Source organism: Bombina bombina, chromosome 1, assembly GCF_027579735.1.
Source record: "Bombina bombina isolate aBomBom1 chromosome 1, aBomBom1.pri, whole genome shotgun sequence".
Classification (NCBI taxonomy): Eukaryota; Metazoa; Chordata; class Amphibia; order Anura; family Bombinatoridae; genus Bombina; species Bombina bombina.
Genome location: NC_069499.1, coordinates 1,104,126,906 through 1,104,150,593, shown reverse-complemented (window position 1 = coordinate 1,104,150,593; position 23,688 = coordinate 1,104,126,906). Strand labels below are relative to the sequence as shown.

Sequence of the window (23,688 nt, the reverse complement as noted above, 5' to 3'; positions counted from 1 at the left end):
ATATAGACTGGTCCTAACACTACAGTCCTTTTGCCACAGAGGGCTGAATCATTCCTGCTTTTACTCTTCATTCATATATATATATATATATATATATATATATATATATATATATATATATATATATATATATTTATTTAGACATGTGTATGTATGCATCTCTATGTTAAAACCCTTTGCAGACACCTGAGACCTCATATCTTTGAGCCCTTATAACTTTTTAGTGCAATTTTTTAAAATATTTTTATTACATAGTTTTATTATGAGTGTGACTGTACTTTTAAGCATATTTTTTGTGTTTTGTGACGCTATTTATTCATGTGTAACAGTTAACCAGAGTTCTAAAGTTGCGCTATCCCGGGGCACGTTAAATTCAATTGTGCTCAAGCATTTCCTTTTAATCTGTAATATGCGTGCTACTTCCACCGTGTGCAAACTGCTGCAATAACCCCGATATTGCTTGTGCGCAACAGTGCACCACTCATAATCTAGCCCAATGTGGTCTCAAAAGATAACTTGTATTTGTTTTCCTTAGCTAATTCTTGTTTAGAGTCACTGATTTTCAAAATACAGTTGCATAATCTACCTTCCATCAGTTTCTGGCTTTTCAGAACAAGGAGATTCAGGGACATGTAGTTGTTTCCCGCAGTTGTTTTGGTGGGTTGAGCTGAGTTGTGTGGTGGACATGACTGGGTGTGTTGTGAGCAGGGCAGGTTGGGTAATGGGTGGAACTGGGGCAGTCCCTGCTATCTGGGATAATTTTCCTGGTTAAAAAGCTGTGGACGGGAAGCAGGCATGGGCAACTGGAGGAGGGCAAATGACCGTCCTGGAATTCTGCTTTATACCTGAGTATCCACTTGAGACACGTTTGATGCCATTGAGCTGCCATCTTTAAAACATTTTATTCTCCCCCAGGATGCAAACGGGTGTTAATTTCATAATTAAAGAGATATTGAAATGCCCATTATAGTGTTAAAATGACATGCTCTAATTCTATAGGATATGGACTAGCAATGCTCTGTGGACTTTAACTGTGTGATTAACACCTTTGTGGAAGTTAAACGCATTACAGTGTCGCTTATGTAAAAATAACATGTCCTATCAAATTAGAGCATGTTATTTTACCACTATAATGGCCATTTAACATCTCGTGATTTTTTGTTTACAAATTGTCCTTGTCCCACTGTCCCTAGAGCAAATGTTTTCAAAAGCAAATTATTTACAATTAAGAGATAAGATGCTCACCAGGATTTTAAAGTAGTTTTATTAAACATTGATAAAGTGCAGTTATAATGCATTTATTTTGTGTGCAGGTATTTTATGAAATACTGAAATATACTATAAATATATATATTAAAAAAACAACAACAATTATATATCCCTTTTCAAGTCATGCACCATATATACTCTTCGTGACGAGCTGGTCACAACCAGCGATAGGTGTATATGTGACTGTACCACTACTCACATGTTGTGTTCTCCTCAGTAGCAGCAAGACATTTAACCCAAGTAAAGGGGTGACACACGTATGGGCACCATTTACTTTTGTGCAGACAGACAGGTTCCCATTAGGAAATCTGTCTGTCCGTGATTGCGGGCGGCAATAGCGGGGTGATTTTAATCAACCAGCTGAGAGCTGCCGGATAGGTTAGGAAACAACGCCCTAATGACCGCTGCTTTTTAACTATTGAATGCACCCTGCACCTAAGGCTCTGCTGCATTCTAATCTGCTGTAGGTCTATGGTGCCAAAATACTAACAACTTTTATTTAACAATGTCCGTGCTTTACATAGTGATTCCTGTATCTGTAGTATCCTCCATACTAAATTATTAACTACATTTTAATAATCTGTCTTTAAGCGGGGACATTATTGCACCAGTATATCTTCTTCCCTCTCATTTTGTGCACCCATAATTAGTCAAGGCGAGAAACAATTACCATGTCGTATTGGCATATTCAGCTTTATACCTTTGTTATAACAGTAGGGGATGAACTTGCTCAGGCAAGTCTTTCATTATGCTACTAAATTGTGATCATGCCTGGGCTGCATCTTCCATTATAGAATTAGATTACAAGTTCATGGAGGCAGGGTCTGTAATTATATCGTAGATCAGGAAGCGGATTAGATCAGGTTCTCCCCTTTATTGTCTTTAATATGATTTGCTTCCTAAGTATATCATTGCTATGTTTTTATTCTTTTTGAAATGTTGTTTTATATCAAATAAATAGTGGCGAGTGGTGGCCTTCTGATTGGTGCAACCGATAGCTGCTTATTTTAACCCTTTGAGTGCTAATGATGGCTCTGAGCCGTCACAGAGTTTCCCACTCTGGTGCTAATGATGGCTCAGAACCGTCACTAGCACTCTCCCACCTTGAGGGAGATCTGGGGGCTCCTGCTCGCTCCTACCCTGGCGATCATGCCTGTAGAGTGACGGGCATCGCTGGGGCTTCCCGTTTTGCGTGGTGACGTCACGCGCAAAAACGTGGTGACGTCACCGCGCAACTTTATTTATACTTAACAATGTTAAGTATAGGAGCAGGGGGCATGCTGCTTAGAAGCCTGTGTCTCAGGCATCTAAGCAGCTACAGACCCCCAAGACCCACCATTGGAAAGGTAATCGCCTAACCTTTCCAACAGTGTAAGTATTGGGGGTCTGAAAAAAATTTAAACAAAAGTTTAAAAAAAATTGTTAAAAAAAAATAAAATAATAAAAATAACATTAAAAAAATCTTAGCACCCAGGTGGGAAAGTGCTTAGCACTCAAAGGGTTAATTTAAAAAAAAAAAAAACACTTCTGGGGGCACATTGGAAAGATGAAATAAGTATATAAAAATGCAATTTAGTAAAAATATTTAAACTTGTATGTACTGTAAGTGGCAGCAACAAATCTATTACAGCAAAATTGTTTCTTACGTTGACCGTCCCTTTAACACAGCTGTCCCCAACCTTTTTAGCACCAGGGATCGGTTTCATGTGAAACTATTTTTCTGCAAACCTGTGGGATGATTTTGCAATGATTAAAGGGCATTACATTTATTTTGCACTTTATTTTTATTATTATTACATTGTAATATATAATGAAATAATTATACAGCTGACCATAATGCAAAGTCAGTGGGAGCCCTGAGCTTGTTTCTTGAACCTAGATGGTCCATTGGACTCTTCCTTTAAATGCAGCTTTCTTTTTGTTGGCAGTCTTAGAGTGTTCTGCTGTCTCATCATTGGGTCTTTTCCCCTTTTTTCAAAGAAGCTTTCCAGCTACGTTTGTTTTTTACTCATTTTTGGTTAGGGTCAGCTTGTGGGCTTACCAAAACTGTGACTGAGACAAGTGCGGGAAAGAGGCGTGGACGGAAGTGGTAAATAAAATAATGGACGGGCCACGCGTGGACTAAAATAAGTGTTGGATTCTGACTTAAAGCCTGCCGCCAGTTGCAGCTTTGCAATTGAAGTACATCAACTGACTTGCCACTATAAACCTGCCGCCAGTTGCAGCTTTACAATTGAAGTACATCAACTGACTTGCCACTATAAGCCTGCCGCCAGTTGCAGCTTTACAGTTGAAGTACATCAACTGACGTGCCACTATAAGCCTGCCACCAGATGCAGCTGTACAACTGAAGTACATCAACTGACTTGCCACTATAAGCCTGCCGCCAGTTGCAGCTTTACAATTGAAGTACATCAACTGACTTGCCACTATAAACCTGTCGCCAGTTGCAGCTTTACAATTGAAGTACATCAACTGACTTGCCACTATAAGCCTGCCGCCAGTTGCAGCTTTACAATTGAAGTACATCAACTGACTTGCCACTATAAGCCTGCCGCCAGTTGCAGCTTTACAATTGAAGTACATCAACTGACTTGCCACTATAAGCCTGCCACCAGATGCAGCTGTACAATTGAAGTACATCAACTGACTTGCCACTATACTTTATACAGGAAAATTGTGGAAGTAAGAAAACTAACCACAGGAAAGTATGCACATAAAGCACTCTATGCCCAGACTCTGGGGTGGTACCACCCCAGAGTCTGGGCATAGAGTGCTTTATGTGCATACTTTCCTGTGGTTAGTTTTCTTACTTCCACAATTTTCCTGTATAAATTACAATTTATGCATCAGCACCAACCCACATACATTAAAATTTGCATTTTATAAGTGTGATAATTTTTATTCACACTATTTATATTATCAATAGTGGGGATTGCCTATATAGTGCCATTGTTCAATTTGTCCTTTTTGACTTGCCACTATAAGCCTGCCCCCAGTTGCAGCTTTACAATTGAAGTACATCAACTGACTTGCCACTATAAGCCTGCCACCAGTTGCAGCTTTACAATTGAAGTACATCAACTGACTTGCCACTATAAGCCTGCCACCAGTTGCAGCTTTACAATTGAAGTACATCAACTGACTTGCCACTATAAGCCTGCCACCAGTTGCAGCTTTACAATTGAAGTACATCAACTGACTTGCCACTATAAGCCTGCCACCAGATTAAGCTTAATTGTTACTTGCCACTCTAACACCCTTGCTTTAACCCAACTGTAAAGTCTTTCTGATGTTCAATTTATAAAAATTGGATACATTTTTCACAATAAAGTAAAAAATGTTCAAACATTAGATAACTTTTATTTGATACAAAAGACAGATAAAAAAAAGTTGCTGTTTTATAAATATAAAGAAAATATGTAACATTTAAAAGGTCATTTTTGGAAACTGCTCTATGCTGCCTATGAAAGAGAAGTAATTAAACACAACCTATTTTTCATGTGAAAATATATTGTAAACATAAAGCTAAGTCAATAGGAGGTATATATTGTTGTGCACAGTGGATACTGTAGTAGGTATCATCATGTTGTTCATGGACTACTAAGAATGGCTTCCACATCGATATTGGTGGAGGGACACACCCCTTTACAAGAAGAGGAAAGCATTTTAATAAAATCTATGATACATTTTAAAATATCATTTTATAGTCATAACGAAGAAAAACATTTACTACTGTGTCTCTTTAAAGGGAAGTTGCTTATGATGTGCTCTGACAGAATTAGCACTAGCCATGTAATGCCATCATATGAGCTATGTCTTAGAGTTTGCTATAGCAACTCATATATTGATCTAATTGAATCGTATTCTTTGCTAGAATACCATACAAAGATAAATACATATTAGATATCATAAGTGCATTTGGAAATATTGTCAGTGACATCATGTAAAACTATACATTATAAGGTCCAAACATATACAGGTCTTCGTGTTTATTTACATATTCAAGCTAAATAATGGGTTTAGATTTTGTTCCCCAAACCTCATAGAAATGTAGTAAGGGGTTAAATGAATCACACTAATTCCATACTTCTGTGTGGATTACTTAGGGAAATTAGTTGATGAACAAACCAATCGTTAAGCAGGGCTTAAATTTTAATTAACCTATCAATGTATAGAAGGTCTTTTAAAAATTGTGTATGTATTATTTTCATTAAGCTATGACTACGGCTTATGCCGAAACGCGTTAGCACAATGGGCATTGCATATGCTACTTACTGATAGTGTGTGGTTACGTTTAACTTTTTATTATGTTTTATTTAAACAGACAAACTGGTTCTCCTGATTTGGGCTAATATTCTGAACTCTTTAAAGGGACACTGAAGTCAAAATTAAACTTTCATGATTCAGATAGAGCATGCAATTTTTGACAACTTTACAATTTACTTCCATAAACAAAACTTTTTGAGTCATCGCCTCCTACTGAGCATGTGCAGGAATTCACAGAATATATGTATATAAATTTGTGATTGGCTGATTGCTGCCACATGATACAGGAAGAGATGAAATAGACATAATTTTGAAATTTGTCAGAAAAAAAATCTACACATTATTTGAAGTTCAGACTAAGGGGCCGATTTATGAAAGTGTGAGCGGACATGATACGGTGTAGAGTATCATGTCCGCTGCACATCAATAAATCTTGTGCAATGCCGTCCCCTGCAGATTTGCGGCCAATCGGCCACTAGCAGGGGTGTCAATCAGCCCGATCGTATAGGATCAGGCGGATTGCTGTCCGCAGCCTCAGAGCAGGTGGACCAGTTATGCTTGCACGGAAACAGGGGCATCAAGCTCCATTTGAAGCATGATAATTCGGCCCCTAAGTGCTATTGCATTGTCTCTTTATCATGTATTTGTTGGTTATGCAAAGCTACTGTATTTACTGTCCCTTTAATATAGGTGTGCATTGCAGAAATGTAAAACTAGATATAATTCCCAGTACTATTAAATTCTAAGGTTAAAAAAAATGTGCTCATCTCTCTAATCTATCTATGTGCACTTGGAAAACCATGCAGCAAGTAGAGTGTTCATATTTCATTGTGTTTCATCATCCCAGCTGTGAGCGCCAGCAGGAAAGCCCAGAGCTCTTACTAAAGCATGATGTATTTCTAACAAAATGCAGAGCATTTCTGCCTACAGAACACGGTCTGTGCGGAGCTGTTATTGAAGGCAGCATATAAAAGATTCCTATTGCATTATTATGCAGGGTACAAAGCCTAAAGTAATGTTTAGAAGTCCTTCTTCTCATGATTGTTTTTCCAGTTAAATGAATACAAAATATGCCATTACTCTCCATTTAAATGTGATTTTCCATCCCCCCCCCCAAAAAAAAAAGGAATTGATTCACCCTGCATAGATAAAGGGACTTTGCATTAAAGGGACATTGTACACTAGATTTTTCTCTGCATAAAGATCCATTTATATAGCCCATCTAGGAGTGTTTTGTAAACATGTATAGTTTTGCTTATTGTTAAATAACCTTGTGCTGATTTTCAGACTTCTAACCAAGCCCCAAAGTTTTAGATGTAAACTGATGTCTACAGACTCCTGGTTGTGTAAAGGGTCTTTTCAAATGCAGGGAGGGGGTAGTGTCTGTTCTTCCTGCTTTCCCAGCCTAACCTCATCAACAGTGCTAAACTGGGTGCTTCTAAGTAAGTTTTTAAAAGGTTTTATACAGGATTTTTAGATCAGCATCTGTGCATATTCTTCTTTATAGTAGTTTCTATTACATGCAGTTATATCAAGATTGGTGTATACAGTCCCTTTAAACACAAATGACCACCCACCATACCATGTTTAATTAAACATAGGAAAACAATTGTATTGCATATGCATATTTATATTGCAGCAAAGAAAACAAACACTTCTTTGCAAATGGTGCATCTGTTGACTGCTTTGAAATAGCAAAGCACTAAAAGTGTTGCTCACTAAATTCCTTTATATATGTTTGCTCCATGTCAGTCATTAATTGCTGATATATAGGGAGCATGCAAAAACAAATGTGCTTTTATGCACCTTTAAAAGCAGACTGCTGTTTAATAAAACCTGCTGGACAGTGATTTCCTAGATCAGTGCAGGAGCTCATTGGCATCTGGTCACAGCAAAGGTGATAAGGGAAATATACTCCAGATGGTTTTCAAGTGGTCTGTCTTTAGACTATCCTGAAAAACCCATGATGTTAAATGCTTATAAATTTACTGGTCTTTTGCAATAAAATCCTTTGTTGCAGATGTATATGCTGTGTACACCCAAAAAAAAGACTAATGCCAATTTAACTGAAGTGGTTTTTATTTTTACTGGGAAAAGCACAGCTATATTCATCTTATTCTAAACTACTTTAGTGGAGAAGAGTGAAAAGCTGATGTGTACAAATAGCAATGTCTCGTGTCCCCTGAAACCTGTCAAACCCTGTTCTAGATGTCGTAGTTAGCCCTTTTTCATACACAAACTCTTGTATGTTACATAGTTACTGACTTCAACATCCCCAAAGCATAGGCCTGTTTAGCTACCAGCACTTCATCATTACAGGCCATGCTGAGTCTAGGGTTGCCACCTCGGCCATATTTTCATGGACACTTATGAGAAATACATGCTGCAGGGTGTGCAGAGAGGAACATAAATAGTGCTGTTCTGTGTCACTATTTGAGTGCTATCTAGGGTTGGAATTCATGTTCCTCCCTGCACACCCTGGAGCATGTATAACTCAAAAGTGTCCCGGAAAACATGGCTGAGGCGGCAACCCTAGCTGAGACCCACAACAGATGTTGCTCTAGGTGGTTAAAGCAACCGGCATACGTCTCCAAAAGTTGAGAAAAGCTTTGTCTTAACAACCTTGAAATATAAATGTGACACACTGGGGTGTGGAAGAGGATTGTGACATTACAGATCTTGGGGGGGGGGGGGGGGGAGATTTGAGTGAAAAAAAAAGATAAAATATGCAAGTTCCTTCTCAAACTGTCATTCTGTATTTAAAGGGCAATGATAGGAAGAGCACATGTATGACATGAGGATTGGTGAAATCCTTCCGCTATTCCTTAAAGGGACAGTATACTGTAAAATATTTTTAATTGGTTCCCAATGATCCATTTACCTGCTGGAGTGTATTAAATTGTTTACAGATAGCCCTTTTACCTAAAAAACAGCAGATTGGAGTGTAGGAAAGAAAGGTATGGAAATGTTCAGTTTCAATTGCTCTCTCTAAGTATTGGGCTTTGAGATACAATAAATAACCCTTTGTGTGTATAGAGAGTGATGAGAGAAAGAGGTCTTGTTTCCCTGCAAGGTCAGCCCTTTTTAATGGGTTATTGTTCCAAAGAGCATAGCCAGCTATTTCATATGCTATAATAAACCTAATTTCCTGTACATTTTATACTCTGCGGCTGGTATAACAAGACTTTGAAACATATAAAGGCTAAAAAAATTTCAGTAAACTGTCCCTTTAATCCTGGGCTATTTGGAAGTTTTGCTGTCAGTCCCCTCTGCAGTTGCTTCCTATAATCCCCTGTGTAGTTCTGTGATAACCTTTATCCTGTGGTAGCGAGTAACTCTATATTTCCTGGTGTTTCTGTAACAGCAGTCTTGTGGTCCCTGTGAGGACCAAATGCTCCCATGATAAAGACCTAGTGTGGTTACATTTTTTTTTCTTGATGCTAAAATTAGTCAAGAATTTTAAAGCTGCTAAAATTAGGTAAACCTAAATAGAACACATTACATAAAGGAAATCAAGAAAGGCAATTACCGAGCAGAAAACCTGTAATATAACTTTGTGTGTTTGTATGGTCTATGTGTTTGTGAATATTTTATGGCTGCCATTAGGGCTGTACGATTAATCTCTGATGCGGTTTTAAACTGCGATTAATCGCCACGGTTTTAAAACCGTGAGAGCATGCAATTTTAGCCCCGCCCCCTTTGACATCACATATGACGTACAGGAGGGCTGCCAACTTGCCGTGCTCACCTTGCGACATTGAGACGGCTTACCGGGCAGCGCTGTGGCTGTTGCGGGTTACAGGGAGGGGGTGTGCGCGCTGTGGCTGATGCTGGTTACATGGAGAGGGGTGCGCTGGGACTTATGTGGGTTGGGGGGTAATGGTGGTTACAGGCGGTGCGGTGCTTATGATGTTAAATGGGGTGCTTATTGGGGGGTTACAGTGGGAGCTGATGGGACTTACATAGGTTACAGAGGGGGGCTTATGGGGGTTACAGGGGGTGCAGGGTTACAGTGGGAGCTGATGGGGCTTATTTAGGTTACAGAGTTAATAGAGATGTTTAATAGTTTGTTTGTTTTTATCAATTAACTACACATAAAGGCCTCTATTTAACAAGGTCTGGCGGACCTGATCCGACAGTGCGGATCAGGTCCACCAGACCTCGCTGAATACGGAGAGCAATACGCTTTCCGTATTCAGCATTGCACCAGCAGATCACGAGCTGCTGGTGCAACGCCGCTCCCTGCAGACTCGCGGTCAATCGCCAGCAGGGGGGTGTCAATCAACCCGATCGTACTCGATCGGGTAGAATTCCGGCGATGTCTGTCTGCCTGCTCAGAGCAGGCGGACAGGTTATGGAGCAGCGGTCTTTGTGACCGCTGCTTCATAACTGCTGTTTCTGGCGAGCCTGCAGGCTCGCCAGAAACACGGGGCATCAAGCTCCATTCGGAGCTTGATAGATAGGCCCCAAAGTGTGTGAACAGAAGAAAACTTTAAATCAAATCAATATTTGGTGTGACCACCTTTTGCCTTTAAAACAGCATTAATAAATAAATACATTTTGTCTCTCGTTCAGGTGGCTAAAGATGTCTCAGTGCGTCTTCATAATGAGCTGGAGGCGGTGGAGAAGAAGAGGATCAAGCTAGAGGAGGAAAACGAGGAATTGCGCCAGCGGTTGATTGAGACTGACCTGGCTAAACAGGTGCTGCAAAATGAGATGGAAAAGACTAAAGAGGTAAGGAGTTTGCATTTATTTCAGAGCTGAGTAAATTAGCTGGATAGGGAGATTTAACTTTCACGACCAGTTTGTACAAGGACTGTAACTAATCTAAAATGTTGTTGTTAAAGTGACACCAATAATTCTATTTAATAAACAAGTTTGGGTGATTCACTGATATCGATAGAAACGTCCTCAGGTTTAGTTGCCAGCTTGCCCCTGACTTTGATTTGTGCCTTAATTAAAGGGAACTTGTTTAAAATACAATGTTCCTAGTGTAACCCCTGCTAAGGGTTTAAAACATAGTCACAGAGGCCCACCCAGCATTCTGCCAGTCCTGATCATGGTTTGGCCGATCAGCTAATAAAGGGTAAAATATGTGTTTACACTGCTACATTAACTGGCCCTTTCCTGATCTGGTGCGAGTCTGACCATGAGTTAACCACTTGCTGGTTGGGTGAGTGCTTATAGTTGTTTAGAGACTGATACCTTGGTTTGTATGCAAAACCCTACTGTTCCTGAAATGCACTATTGTGTAATTTAAATATGAATTTTTAACTCTTGATAGAAAAAACAAAACTGTATTTCTGTTTGTTTCTCTTCTGTTATCATCGGTAACAACATTTTCATTATGTTTTCCATGAGCTTCATGTTCCTCTTTTTCTTCATTATGCTGTTTATTCTTGTTATGTTTCTTTTTTTTTATTTAGTTTTTTAATTGTTTTGTTGCATGTATAAGTGTTTCAGCTGTGTTTACAGGATACATTTTACTTTTTCTTAAATCACTAGAAGAAAATCTATTAAAGGGATAGTAAACACCAAAATGTTATTTGTTTAAAAAGATAGATAATCCCTTTATTTACCATACCCCAGTTTTGCATAACCAACACCGTTATAGAAATATACTTTTTACCTCTGTAATTACCTTGTATCTAAGCTTCTGCTGACTGCCTCCTTATTTCAGATCTTTTGACAGACTTGCATTTCAGGCAACTAGTGCTGACTCTTAAATAATTTGCTCATAACTTGTGAGCGAGCACAATGTTATCTATATGAAACACATGAACTAACACCCTCTAGCTGTGAAAAACTGGGCTTGGAAATTAGCATATGAACCTACGTAGGTTTAGCTTTCAGCTAAGAATAACAAGAGAACAATTTGAATCATGAAAGTTTAATTTTGACTTTACTATCCCTTTAATTAGTTAAAAGACAAGTGATTGCAAAAGGTTTATAATTCTTACTTCCCACCCCATGATACAGGATGCACAGATCTCTGGGATGAACATCACAGACGCTGCTTATTTATTTGTTATTTTTTATAGTCCAGTCATCAAGCATCAACAGGTCAACTTTTAAGAATTTTCCCTTATAAACAAACGCGTTAATCGTAAGTGCAGGGCTATGTTACAAATATTACTTATAGTCTAGCAAATGCTATTGGGGGTTTAAAAGTGTTGCACATTTTTGTGAAGAATTTTCAGTTTGTTGGCATATTTTACAGAACCAGTTATTCAACTTGTGTAGTGATAAATGCTTGGAGGGATATGTTTGTGAAAACTATTAACAACCATTATAAAATGAAAGGCTAGTACACTCAAACATTTTTTCTTGATTTGTATTTGTTAAATTATTTTTAACACCACTACCCAACAGCTTTTATATATAAAAAAAAAAAAAAAAAAAGAAGAAAAAAATTGGGTTTAAAAAGGAGAGGGGAAAATAGGCCAAGCAATTAGATCATTACCAGCTGGAGGACATCTCTGAAACTGTGCAAAAAAAAAAAAAAAAAAAAAGCCGGCTGGAGTTCAGAAATAAACAAAGAGCACATTCAAAAAATGCTCTGAGTTCGTAATATGGCAGAGAGCCAATTGTCATGATGGAAAATTCTCTAAACATCTGTATGGCCCACAAGCAGCAGCAGAAATGCTTTAAGCTTATAAAGAACCTGTAACTCCTCTGAATCAGGACATCCAATGTGTATATAAACTTAGAAAATAAATATCTTTAAGTAGCCATATATAGAAGACAGGACAATGTGTTCCAGAATGCTTTAGTAAAATCACATGACTTTCCTAGAAACCAGCCAATCTACGTACATGTTCATTTTCTGACTGTTAGCTGCCTGCTTTTGTCCTTGGTTGCAGCCGCCATTGAGCATACAAATCTTTGAGTCTAATTAGCTGCCAAAGTAGAATTGCACACTATCCTGTCACAGAACTGAAGTGATACAGTTCCGAAATTTTTTTTTTTTTAATCAACATATTGGAGTCCAAAAATATCCTAATATGCCGTACTGTTCCAGCGAGTGCTAATGGAGAGCACTGGAATATATACACGGTCTTGGAAAAGTAGCTCTCTGACAAGATAATAAACTAGAGGTCTGTTCTCCTCCATGCCAGAAACAAAAGAACGTAGTAGTGCGAGTAAATGTCAGAGCTATATTTCTCTGCAGCAGGGATATCCAACCTTATTGTATGATCATGTCAGAGTCCATTTGGAATTGTTTTTTCCCCACTGTAAGGATTATGTCCATGTTTAAGTTATAGTTTTTTAATCAAAGTAAAACAAACTTCATAATATTCAGCATTGCTTTTCCATAATGGAAATACTAATTCTTGTCTCAAAATGCAATATGTATCTGTTTTAAAGACCAGACCAGCTAACCATATAGGATCAATCCAAGGTTATGGCTATTACCTTTTTATTTTAATATTATTTGATCCATAAGCAAAACACATTCAGGGGCATTAATGTAAACAAATAAAAATCTGCTTCTAGAGATTTTTATTTCAAAATAATTGTTTAGTGATGTAGCAGCTATAACAGGATCATGTCCTCTTGTGGAATCTGCTCCTCCTATTAAAGTGATCATTTTACACGATTTCACAAGTTTTATGGGCTTTCACTTTGTTGTTCTCCCTATTCTCACTATAAGACAATCTTGTTCCAGTCTTATCAGGTGCTGTCTTCAAGTAGCTGTTTTACTTGTGCTAATTGCTAGCTCAGGACTGTTCCCTGTAGATCATCAATGTTATAAAAGGTCAGGATGTAAAAATACATTTGCTCTTGATAAATATAAGACTAACAGAACATAATAAACTCCCCAATATTTAAGCAGACGGCTTTTATAGAGCTCACAGTGTGCATAGCATAGATTATGTTGCTTTATAGTAGAACCCATTAAAAATAGGTACACCATGGACAATGTGAACAAATGAGATGGATCCCTGTGAAGTGCACATAATCTGTGGAAGATATATAAAGGGATGATAAGTGTTATATTTATATAGGTAAAACAAAACAGTAAGAAAAAAAGATATGCTAACCAGTGAAAAGTTGATGGTTTGTGCAGCACTTATCATCAGGTATTATACACCGCTGTCTGAACACAGTAATTGGCCCCTTCTTACACACACAGCACTGAACAGCCTATCATGCAACATAACGATATAGAAAGGGTTAATTACTGATGTGCGCATTTTACATACTCTAAGTAGTGCTTATCCCCTTCCTGTTGGACTCAGAAGTAATTAACCCCCTCCTGCCATAGAAAGAAATGACATCTGGAGACATGAGGGCTAGGTATAAGAGGGCAGTAATAGGTGTAAATGGGAAGGGTTACAAAATGCCAATGTGAGATGTTTTATTAAAGGTTTATGGAGTTGTAGTTAGTGTTTTTTTTGCCAGTAGTAGAGATTATAGGATAGTCTTAAATAGTGCAGCAGAAGGATATATAGGGAGAAGCTATATAGAATGTCAAGGAGAAAGTGTAGAGAACATAGTGCCCTATCTCAATTAATTGGCTACATGGCCTCTTAGATTGAAATAAAGATTAATATATTTAAGGAGGGACCAAAGCCTTAAATGTGTCTATTGTATTAACGGGTACACATGACAACTAAATATCCTTTATTAGTCAAGCAGGAAAATGCTTCCCATAGCCTCCAGCAAATCATAATAGGTTTGAAGCATTTTTTTCTTTCTTTCTAAAAAAGCTGTAATCTACATGCTGCAGGTCTGGGAAACAACTGAGCCTGAACAATGAATATTGTATTGTCTCTCATAGTCCTAGGCGTGCTGGAAATCATACTGACATGCTTGGGCCTAGGTGTGAAATGCTAGACAATGGGAGGTAGAGGGATCAAGGAGTTAATTGTCTGCTGGCCAAGACTTCAGTTTCTGTACACGCTGTGTAGGGCTGATGGTGGCATTGCAAGGATCTCATGCAAACATGAAAATGTAGACAATATCCTAGTGGTTTGTTATCTGCTTATTTGGTTACAAATACAGAGCCATGTCTGTTGTTGTTATTTTTGTTATTATTATACTTTATATATAAAGCGTCAACAAATTCCACAGCACTGTTCATGGGTACAAATGATGAGTACAACAATGATACAATATTTGTAAGAGAAGACGCAATTTATCAAACAAGTACAGGAGGAATTGAGGGCCCTTTTCCTGTGGGAACTTACAATTGTGTAGCTGTACATTTACTTTTTAGTGACTATTTTGCAGAACATTATTTGCTAATGCAAGTCAACTGCCTATGTGCATGGTCCTCTTGAGTGATCAAGGTGATTGGTTAATGATCATTAAAAGAACCTTGACATTTTAAGATAATGCTCAAGTTGAAATGATGCTTTAGTCTGAATTCCTTTTAATTGTATTGTTAGGCTTTATACACCAATAAAATGAGATTGGAATAGCAGCCAGAAGCTGCAGATCAGCACTTTATGGCTTAAAGGGACACTGAACCCAACATTTTTCTTTCGTGATTCAGATAGAGCACGCAATTTTAAGCAACTTTCTAATTTACTCCTATTATCAATTTTTCTTCATTCTCTTGGTATCTTTATTGAAAAGCATGAATGTAAGTTTAGATGAAGGCCCATTTTTGATGAACAACCTGGGTTGTTCTTGCTGACTGGTGGATTGATTTAACCGACCAATAAAGAAGTGCTGAACCAAAAAAATAACTTGGATGCAAATAAAGATAGCGAGAGAACAAAGAAAAATTGATAATAGGAGTAAATTAGAAAGTTGCTTAAAATTGCATGCTCTATCTGAATCACAAAAGAAAAAATTTGGATTCAGTGTCCCTTTAAGTCTGTCATCCTATGTTAAAGGCACAATGAAGTAACATTGCATTACTTTTGGTCTTTGCAATAGTGCTGTATGATGCATACATTTTATATAGTGCATGTGCAATTTTGCCCCCATATTTTCTTCAGTTTGACTGAAGAAACACAATTGAGCATGCACATTAACACTTCACTAATCCTCTAGAAAAAAAAAGCTGCCTGAAGGACACAGCTCTTCACTGCTAATATGGCTGTGAGGTGACACCTCTTGTTGTCTGTATCTACAAATGGGTTGAAGGGGCTGATTTGTTGGAAGCAACATGTGTTTACATTATAATTTATGCAATAAATACTGTATACACACATTATTTAAAATATATATTGTATAGCACTACCTCAAGGAGCTTTTTTTTTTTTTTTTTTTTTTTTTTGTTCTCTAAGGACTTCATCTACCTTTTTAAATGTTGAGTAAATCTGTTTAAACCTCTGCTCTCTAATTATTCTTACACTTATTTGCCTTGTTCACCCAAGTGCAGATATCACAGCTTGTTGTTACAGTTGGAAGTAAAAAGTGTTATAACATTTTAGTTTAGAATTTCTCCAACATTGGTGTGTCCGGTCCACGGCGTCATCCTTACTTGTGGGATATTCTCTTCCCCAACAGGAAATGGCAAAGAGTCCCAGCAAAGCTGGTCACATGATCCCTCCTAGGCTCCGCCCACCCCAGTCATTCTCTTTGCCGTTGCACAGGCAACATCTCCACGGAGATGGTTAAGAGTTTTTTGTAGTTTTATTCTTCTATCAAGTGTTTGTTATTTTAAAATAGTGCTGGTATGTACTATTTACTCTGAAACAGAAAAGGATGAAGATTTCTGTTTGTAAGAGGAAGATGATTTTTAGCAGACAGTAACTAAAATCGATTGCTGTTTCCACACAGGACTGTTGAGATGAAGTAACTTCAGTTGGGGGAAACAGTTAGCAGTCTTTTCTGCTTAAGGTATGACTAGCCATATTTCTAACAAGACCATGTAATGCTGGAAGGCTGTCATTTCCCCTCATGGGGACCGGTAAGCCATTTTCTTAGTTAAACATAAAAGAATAAAGGGCTTCAAAAAGGGCTTAAAAACTGGTAGACATTTTTCTGGGCTAAAACAATTGCTTTACTAGGCATATTATGCAGATTCTAACTAATTATTCTAACTAATTATTGGTATTATAATCTTGGGGAACGTTTAGAAAAACGGCAGGCACTGTGTTGGACACCTTTTTCAGATGGGGGCCTTTCTAGTTATAGACAGAGCCTCATTCTGGGACTGTATAGGGGTTAAATGTAAAAACGGCTCCGGTTCCGTTAATTTAAGGGTTAAAGCTCTGAAATTTGGTGTGCAATACTTTTTAATGCTTTAAGACACTGTGGTGAAATTTTGGTGAATTTTGAACAATTCCTTCATACTTTTTCACATATTCAGTAATAAAGTGTTTTCAGTTTGAAATTTAAAGTGACAGTAACGGTTTTATTTTAAAACGTTTTTTGTGCTTTGTTGACAAGTTTAAGCCTGTTTAACATGTCTGTACCATCAGATAAGCTATGTTCTATATGTATGAAAGCCAATGTGTCTCCCCATTTAAATTTATGTGATAATTGTGCCATAGTGTCCAAACAAAGTAAGGACAGTAATGCAACAGATAATGATATTGCCCAAGATGATTCCTCAAATCAGGGGAGTAAACATGATACTACATCATCCCCTACTGTGTCTACACCAGTTATGCGCACACAGGAGGCCCCTAGTACATCTAGTGCGCCAATACTTATTACCATGCAACAATTAACGGCTGTAATGGATAACTCCATAGCAAATCTTTTATCCAAAATGCCTACTTATCAGAGAAAGCGCGATTGCTCTGTTTTAAACACTGAAGAGCAAGAGGACACTGATGATAACTGTTCTGACATACCCTCACACCAATCTCAAGGGGCCATGAGGGAGGTTTTGTCTGATGGAGAAATTTCAGATTCAGGAAAAATTTCTCATCAAGCTGAACCTGATGTTGTGACATTTAAATTTAAATTAGAACATCTCCGCGCACTGCTTAAGGAGGTGTTATCTACTCTGGATGATTGTGACAATTTGGTCATTCCAGAGAAATTATGTAAGATGGACAAGTTCCTAGAGGTTCCGGTGCCCCCCGACGCTTTTCCTATACCCAAGCGGGTGGCGGACATAGTAAATAAAGAGTGGGAAAGGCCCGGCATACCTTTTGTCCCCCCCCCTATATTTAAGAAATTATTTCCTATAGTCGACCCCAGAAAGGACTTATGGCAGACAGTCCCCAAGGTCGAGGGGGCGGTTTCTACTCTAAACAAACGCACTACTATTCCTATCGAAGATAGTTGTGCTTTCAAAGATCCTATGGATAAGAAATTAGAGGGTTTGCTTAAAAAGATTTTTGTACAGCAAGGTTACCTTCTACAACCAATTTCATGTATTGTTCCTGTCACTACGGCAGCGTGTTTCTGGTTCGAGGAACTAGAAAAATCGCTCAGTAAAGAATCTTCGTATGAGGAGGTTATGGACAGAGTTCAAGCACTTAAATTGGCTAACTCTTTTGTTTTAGATGCCGCTTTGCAATTAGCTAGATTAGCGGCGAAAAATTCAGGGTTTGCTGTCGTGGCGCGCAGAGTGCTTTGGCTAAAGTCTTGGTCAGCGGATGTGTCTTCCAAGACAAAATTGCTTAACATTCCTTTCAAAGGTAAAACATTATTTGGACCTGATTTGAAAGAGATTATTTCAGACATCACTGGGGGAAAGGGCCACGCCCTCCCACAGGATAGGTCTTTTAAGGCTAATAATAAGCCTAATTTTCGTCCCTTTCGCAGAAACGGACCAGTCTCTAATTCTGTATCCTCTAAGCAAGAGGGTAATACTTCACAACCCAAACCAGCCTGGAAACCAATGCAAGGCTGGAACAAGGGTAAGCAGGCCAAGAAGCCTACCACTGCTACCAAAACAGCATGAAGGGATAGCCCCCGATCCGGGACCGGATCTAGTGGGGGGCAGACTTTCTCTCTTTGCTCAGGCTTGGGCAAGAGATGTTCAGGATCCTTGGGCGCTAGAAATAGTTTCTCAAGGTTATCTCCTGGAATTCAAGGAACTACCCCCAAGGGGAAGGTTCCACAGGTCTCAATTATCTTCAAACCAAATAAAGAGACAGGCATTCTTACATTGTGTAGAAGACCTGTTAAAGATGGGAGTGATACATCCAGTTCCAATAAGAGAACAAGGAATGGGATTTTATTCCAATCTGTTCATAGTTCCCAAAAAAGAGGGAACATTCATACCAATTTTGGATCTAAAGATCCTAAACAAATTTCTCAGGGTACCATCATTCAAAATGGAAACTATTCGAACGATCCTACCTACTATCCAGGAAAATCAATTTATGACTACCGTGGATTTAAAGGATGCGTACCTACATATTCCTATCCACAAGGAACATCATCAGTTCCTAAGGTTCGCTTTTCTGGACAAGCATTACCAGTTTATGGCACTTCCATTTGGATTAGCCACTGCTCCAAGGATTTTCACAAAGGTACTAGGGTCCCTTCTAGCGGTTCTAAGACCAAGGGGCATTGCAGTAGTACCTTACTTGGACGACATCCTGATTCAAGCGTCGTCCCTGTCAAAAGCAAAGGCTCATACGGACATCGTCCTAGCCTTTCTCAGATCTCACGGATGGAAGGTGAACAAAGAAAAAAGTTCTCTGTCCCCGTCAACAAGAGTTCCCTTCTTGGGAACAATAATAGATTCCTTAGAAATGTGGATTTTTCTGACAGAGGTCAGAAAATCAAAACTTCTAAGCTCTTGTCAAGTACTTCATTCTGTTCCTCGTCCTTCCATAGCGCAGTGCATGGAAGTAATAGGATTGATGGTTGCAACAATGGACATAGTTCCTTTTGCACGAATTCATCTAAGACCATTACAACTGTGCATGCTCAGACAGTGGAATGGGGATTATACAGACTTGTCTCCGACGATTCAAGTAGATCAAAAGACCAGAGATTCACTCCGTTGGTGGCTGACCCTGGACAATCTGTCACAGGGAATGAGCTTCCACAGACCAGAGTGGGTCATTGTCACGACCGACGCCAGCCTAGTGGGCTGGGGCGCGGTCTGGGAATCCCTGAAAGTTCAGGGTCTATGGTCTCGGGAAGAGTCTCTTCTCCCGATAAACATTCTGGAACTGAGAGCGATATTCAATGCTCTCAGAGCTTGGCCTCAACTAGCAAAGGCCAAATTCATAAGGTTTCAGTCAGACAACATGACGACCGTTGCATATATCAATCATCAGGGGGGAACAAGGACTTCCCTGGCGATGAAAGAAGTGACCAATATAATTCAATGGGCGGAGGATCACTCCTGCCACTTGTCTGCGATCCACATCCCAGGAGTGGAAAATTGGGAAGCGGATTTTCTGAGTCATCAGACATTCCATCCGGGGGAGTGGGAACTCCATCCGGAAATCTTTGCCCAAATAACTCAATTATGGGGCATTCCAGACATGGATCTGATGGCGTCTCGTCAGAACTTCAAGGTTCCTTGCTACGGGTCCAGATCCAGGGATCCCAAGGCGACCCTAGTAGATGCACTAGTAGCACCTTGGACCTTCAACCTAGCTTATGTATTCCCACCGTTTCCTCTCATCCCCAGGCTGGTAGCCAGGATCAATCAGGAGAGGGCCTCGGTGATCTTGATAGCTCCTGCGTGGCCACGCAGGACTTGGTATGCAGACCTGGTGAATATGTCATCGGCTCCACCATGGAAGCTACCTTTGAGACAGGACCTTCTTGTTCAGGGTCCATTCGAACATCCGAATCTGGTTTCCCTCCAACTGACGGCTTGGAGATTGAACGCTTGATTTTATCAAAGCGTGGGTTTTCAGATTCTGTAATAGATACTCTGATTCAGGCTAGAAAGCCTGTAACTAGAAAAATTTACCATAAAATATGGAAAAAATATATCTGTTGGTGTGAATCTAAAGGATTCCCATGGAACAAGATAAAAATTCCTAAGATTCTATCCTTTCTACAAGAAGGTTTGGAGAAAGGAATATCTGCAAGTTCTCTGAAGGGACAGATCTCTGCTTTATCTGTTTTACTTCAAAAAAGACTGGCAGCTGTGCCAGATGTTCAAGCATTTGTTCAGGCTCTGGTTAGGATCAAGCCTGTTTACAGACATTTGACTCCTCCCTGGAGTCTAAATCTAGTTCTTTCAGTTCTTCAAGGGGTTCCGTTTGAACCCTTACATTCCGTAGATATTAAGTTATTATCTTGGAAAGTTTTGTTTTTGGTTGCAATTTCTTCTGCTAGAAGAGTTTCAGAGTTATCTGCTCTGCAGTGTTCTCCGCCCTATCTGGTGTTCCATGCAGATAAGGTGGTTTTGCGTACTAAGCCTGGTTTTCTTCCGAAAGTTGTTTCCAACAAAAATATTAACCAGGAGATAGTTGTACCTTCTTTGTGTCCGAATCCAGTTTCAAAGTAGGAACGTTTGTTACACAATTTGGACGTAGTCCGTGCTCTAAAATTCTATTTAGAGGCTACTAAAGATTTCAGACAAACATCTTCCTTGTTTGTTGTTTATTCTGGTAAAAGGAGAGGTCAAAAAGCGACTTCTACCTCTCTTTCCTTTTGGCTTAAAATCATTATCCGATTGGCTTATGAGACTGCCGGACGGCAGCCTCCTGAAAGAATCACAGCTCACTCCACTAGGGCTGTGGCTTCCACATGGGCCTTCAAGAACGAGGCTTCTGTTGACCAGATATGTAAGGCAGCGACTTGGTCTTCACTGCACACTTTTGCCAAATTTTACAAATTTGATACTTTTGCTTCTTCGGAGGCTATTTTTGGGAGAAAGGTTTTGCAAGCCGTGGTGCCTTCCATTTAGGTGACCTGATTTGCTCCCTCCCTTCATCCGTGTCCTAAAGCTTTGGTATTGGTTCCCACAAGTAAGGATGACGCCATGGACCGGACACACCAATGTTGGAGAAAACAGAATTTATGCTTACCTGATAAATTACTTTCTCCAACGGTGTGTCCGGTCCACGGCCCGCCCTGGTTTTTTAATCAGGTCTGATGAATTATTTTCTCTAACTACAGTCACCACGGTATCATATGGTTTCTCCTATATATATTTCCTCCTGTCCGTCGGTCGAATGACTGGGGTGGGCGGAGCCTAGGAGGGATCATGTGACCAGCTTTGCTGGGACTCTTTGCCATTTCCTGTTGGGGAAGAGAATATCCCACAAGTAAGGATGACGCCGTGGACCGGACACACCGTTGGAGAAAGTAATTTATCAGGTAAGCATAAATTCTGTTTTTAGGACTAATGTAGTTTGGACCTTCAGTTTGCTAGCAGCCAGGATCCAATCCCTTTTTTCTTCTTTTCTCTAAGCTGTTGTATGGATAAGAAAGAATCACAAACTGTAAGGAGAGGGTCATATGGATGGGTACTCACATCCGGCCATTTCTGGTAGTTTTTTTTTTTTTTTTCCTATGGAGGTCAGAGGTTAGGTAGCCACCAGTAAAGATGTCATTCTTCTTTAAGTTTAAAAAAACAATTTATTTAAAAGTGAAAAAATAATAATCTGCTGTTCATTTAACTTTGTCTGTATACATTTTTGCCTATTTTTCTGTTTAAGAAACAAGGGGTCGGTCAGATGATTTACAGCTCTCCACTCTGGTGAGATTATCTAAGTCTTGAGAGGTCCCTCAAAACATTTAGAAAAGCAAATTTAAGCTTGAGAGCTATTCATTTCTATGCGGGTTTCTGAATGTGAAATTATGTGATCTCTCTCTCTGTGTCTGCAAGTTTTTGATCATTGGGCCCAAGGTCTTAATCATCCAATCTTTCCAATATCAATGTTTACATCATTTCTACCATTTGTGTTGCATTAATTCTGATTCAATTTATTATAAAATATATTTCACATTTCTGTATTGCCCACCCTGAATAAAAACTGCACTTCATTGATACAACTTGAGTGCATACATTTGTGATAGCGATACAGGTAGCTTTTCTGTTAGCCCTAATTCTTATGCATTTTATACTTCCTGTTAATATTGGGCAGGCAAATGACTAGTCCTAGACAGATATGCTATTGTTCTTGGTCTAGTATTTTCTGTGTAAATTGATATCCATATTTCTGTAGTTCTCATGGCATCTTCCTTCTTATTGCAGAACTCTTTAAAAAAGAGGCGGTCGTCTTCAAAAGTGGAAAAGAAACCATCTCCACAGGTATGTGTATAGAATTTACGTCTGGTTGATGTCTTCTCCTCCCTTCTTGGAATCTGAAATAGTCTATTTTTTCCTCCAGAAAATTCTTCGCTTGCAGATGTCTCTACACAGAGTTAATCTTCTTTGTATTGAGAGTTACTTGGCTCACACTATTTTTGCCACATAATATACATAATAATACTCCCATTTTTTTTTTTCAGGCTAATTATCAATATCTACCCTGTTGAGTGAATGCAGTTCTGCCATATCTAAATATACTTCACAGTCTTTCTTTGTTTTAAACGTGTGCCCTGAATTTTCTTTTATAAATGTGTAAAAATGCTCATTTATCCCCAGTCATTAGTATTCAAATCTCATTTAAAAAAAAAAATAATCTACATCTCAATTGCGCATTGATTAAAGCTGCAGCCGTCTTAAGAAAAATATTTTTTTTTATCTTCAAATTGCTGTCTTGATTGCAGTGCAAAGGCATCTGGGAATTAATTCATTTTTAGGGTTCTAAATGAAACAAAGACTGAAGAATCTGAACTTTCTTTATTGACATTTAATGGAACAGTGTGTTTGCTGAAAGGGACAGCAAACCCCTTTAAGACTACAGTTTAACATGTTTAATTGTATGTAGTGAAAAAAACTTTGAAATATACTTTTATTATTTATTTTGTTTTATTTTTCTTTAACCTTTTATTTCTAAAATTTGTGGGCTTTCCAATTCCTGTTAGAAGTGAAAGAGCAGACTCCAGACTTGTATATTCTGCAGTCATTGTTTGCACATTTTATAACTGTATCTAATTGGCCTCAGGAGAAAAGGAAACCTAGGTTACAACATGGCAATAACCATTGCTTTATAGAGACTAAAAATTACTTATTTTCATCTCTCCAATTGTTAAAGGGACATGACCCCTAAAATGATGTTCTTTCATGATTCAAATAGTGCAACATTTAAACAACTTTCCACTTTAGTTCTGTTATCACATTTGTTTCATTCTTATGGTATCCTTTGTTGAAGGAGCATCAATGCACTACTGGGACCTAGCTGAACACATTGGGTGTTC

The 23,688-nt window shown here is 38.7% G+C and overlaps 1 protein-coding gene across 1 annotated transcript in view; it reads left to right on the top strand.

Annotated features, from left to right (window-relative positions):
• The window catches only part of SOGA1 (suppressor of glucose, autophagy associated 1), a 188,729-nt gene that overhangs the window by 34,994 nt on the left and 130,047 nt on the right, over positions 1–23,688 (top strand). Inside the window, exons 3-4 of the mRNA XM_053697193.1 lie at positions 10,114–10,272; positions 22,580–22,636. Of these exons, the coding sequence (XP_053553168.1) occupies positions 10,114–10,272; positions 22,580–22,636 (216 nt within the window). The remainder of the gene's footprint in view (positions 1–10,113; positions 10,273–22,579; positions 22,637–23,688) is intronic.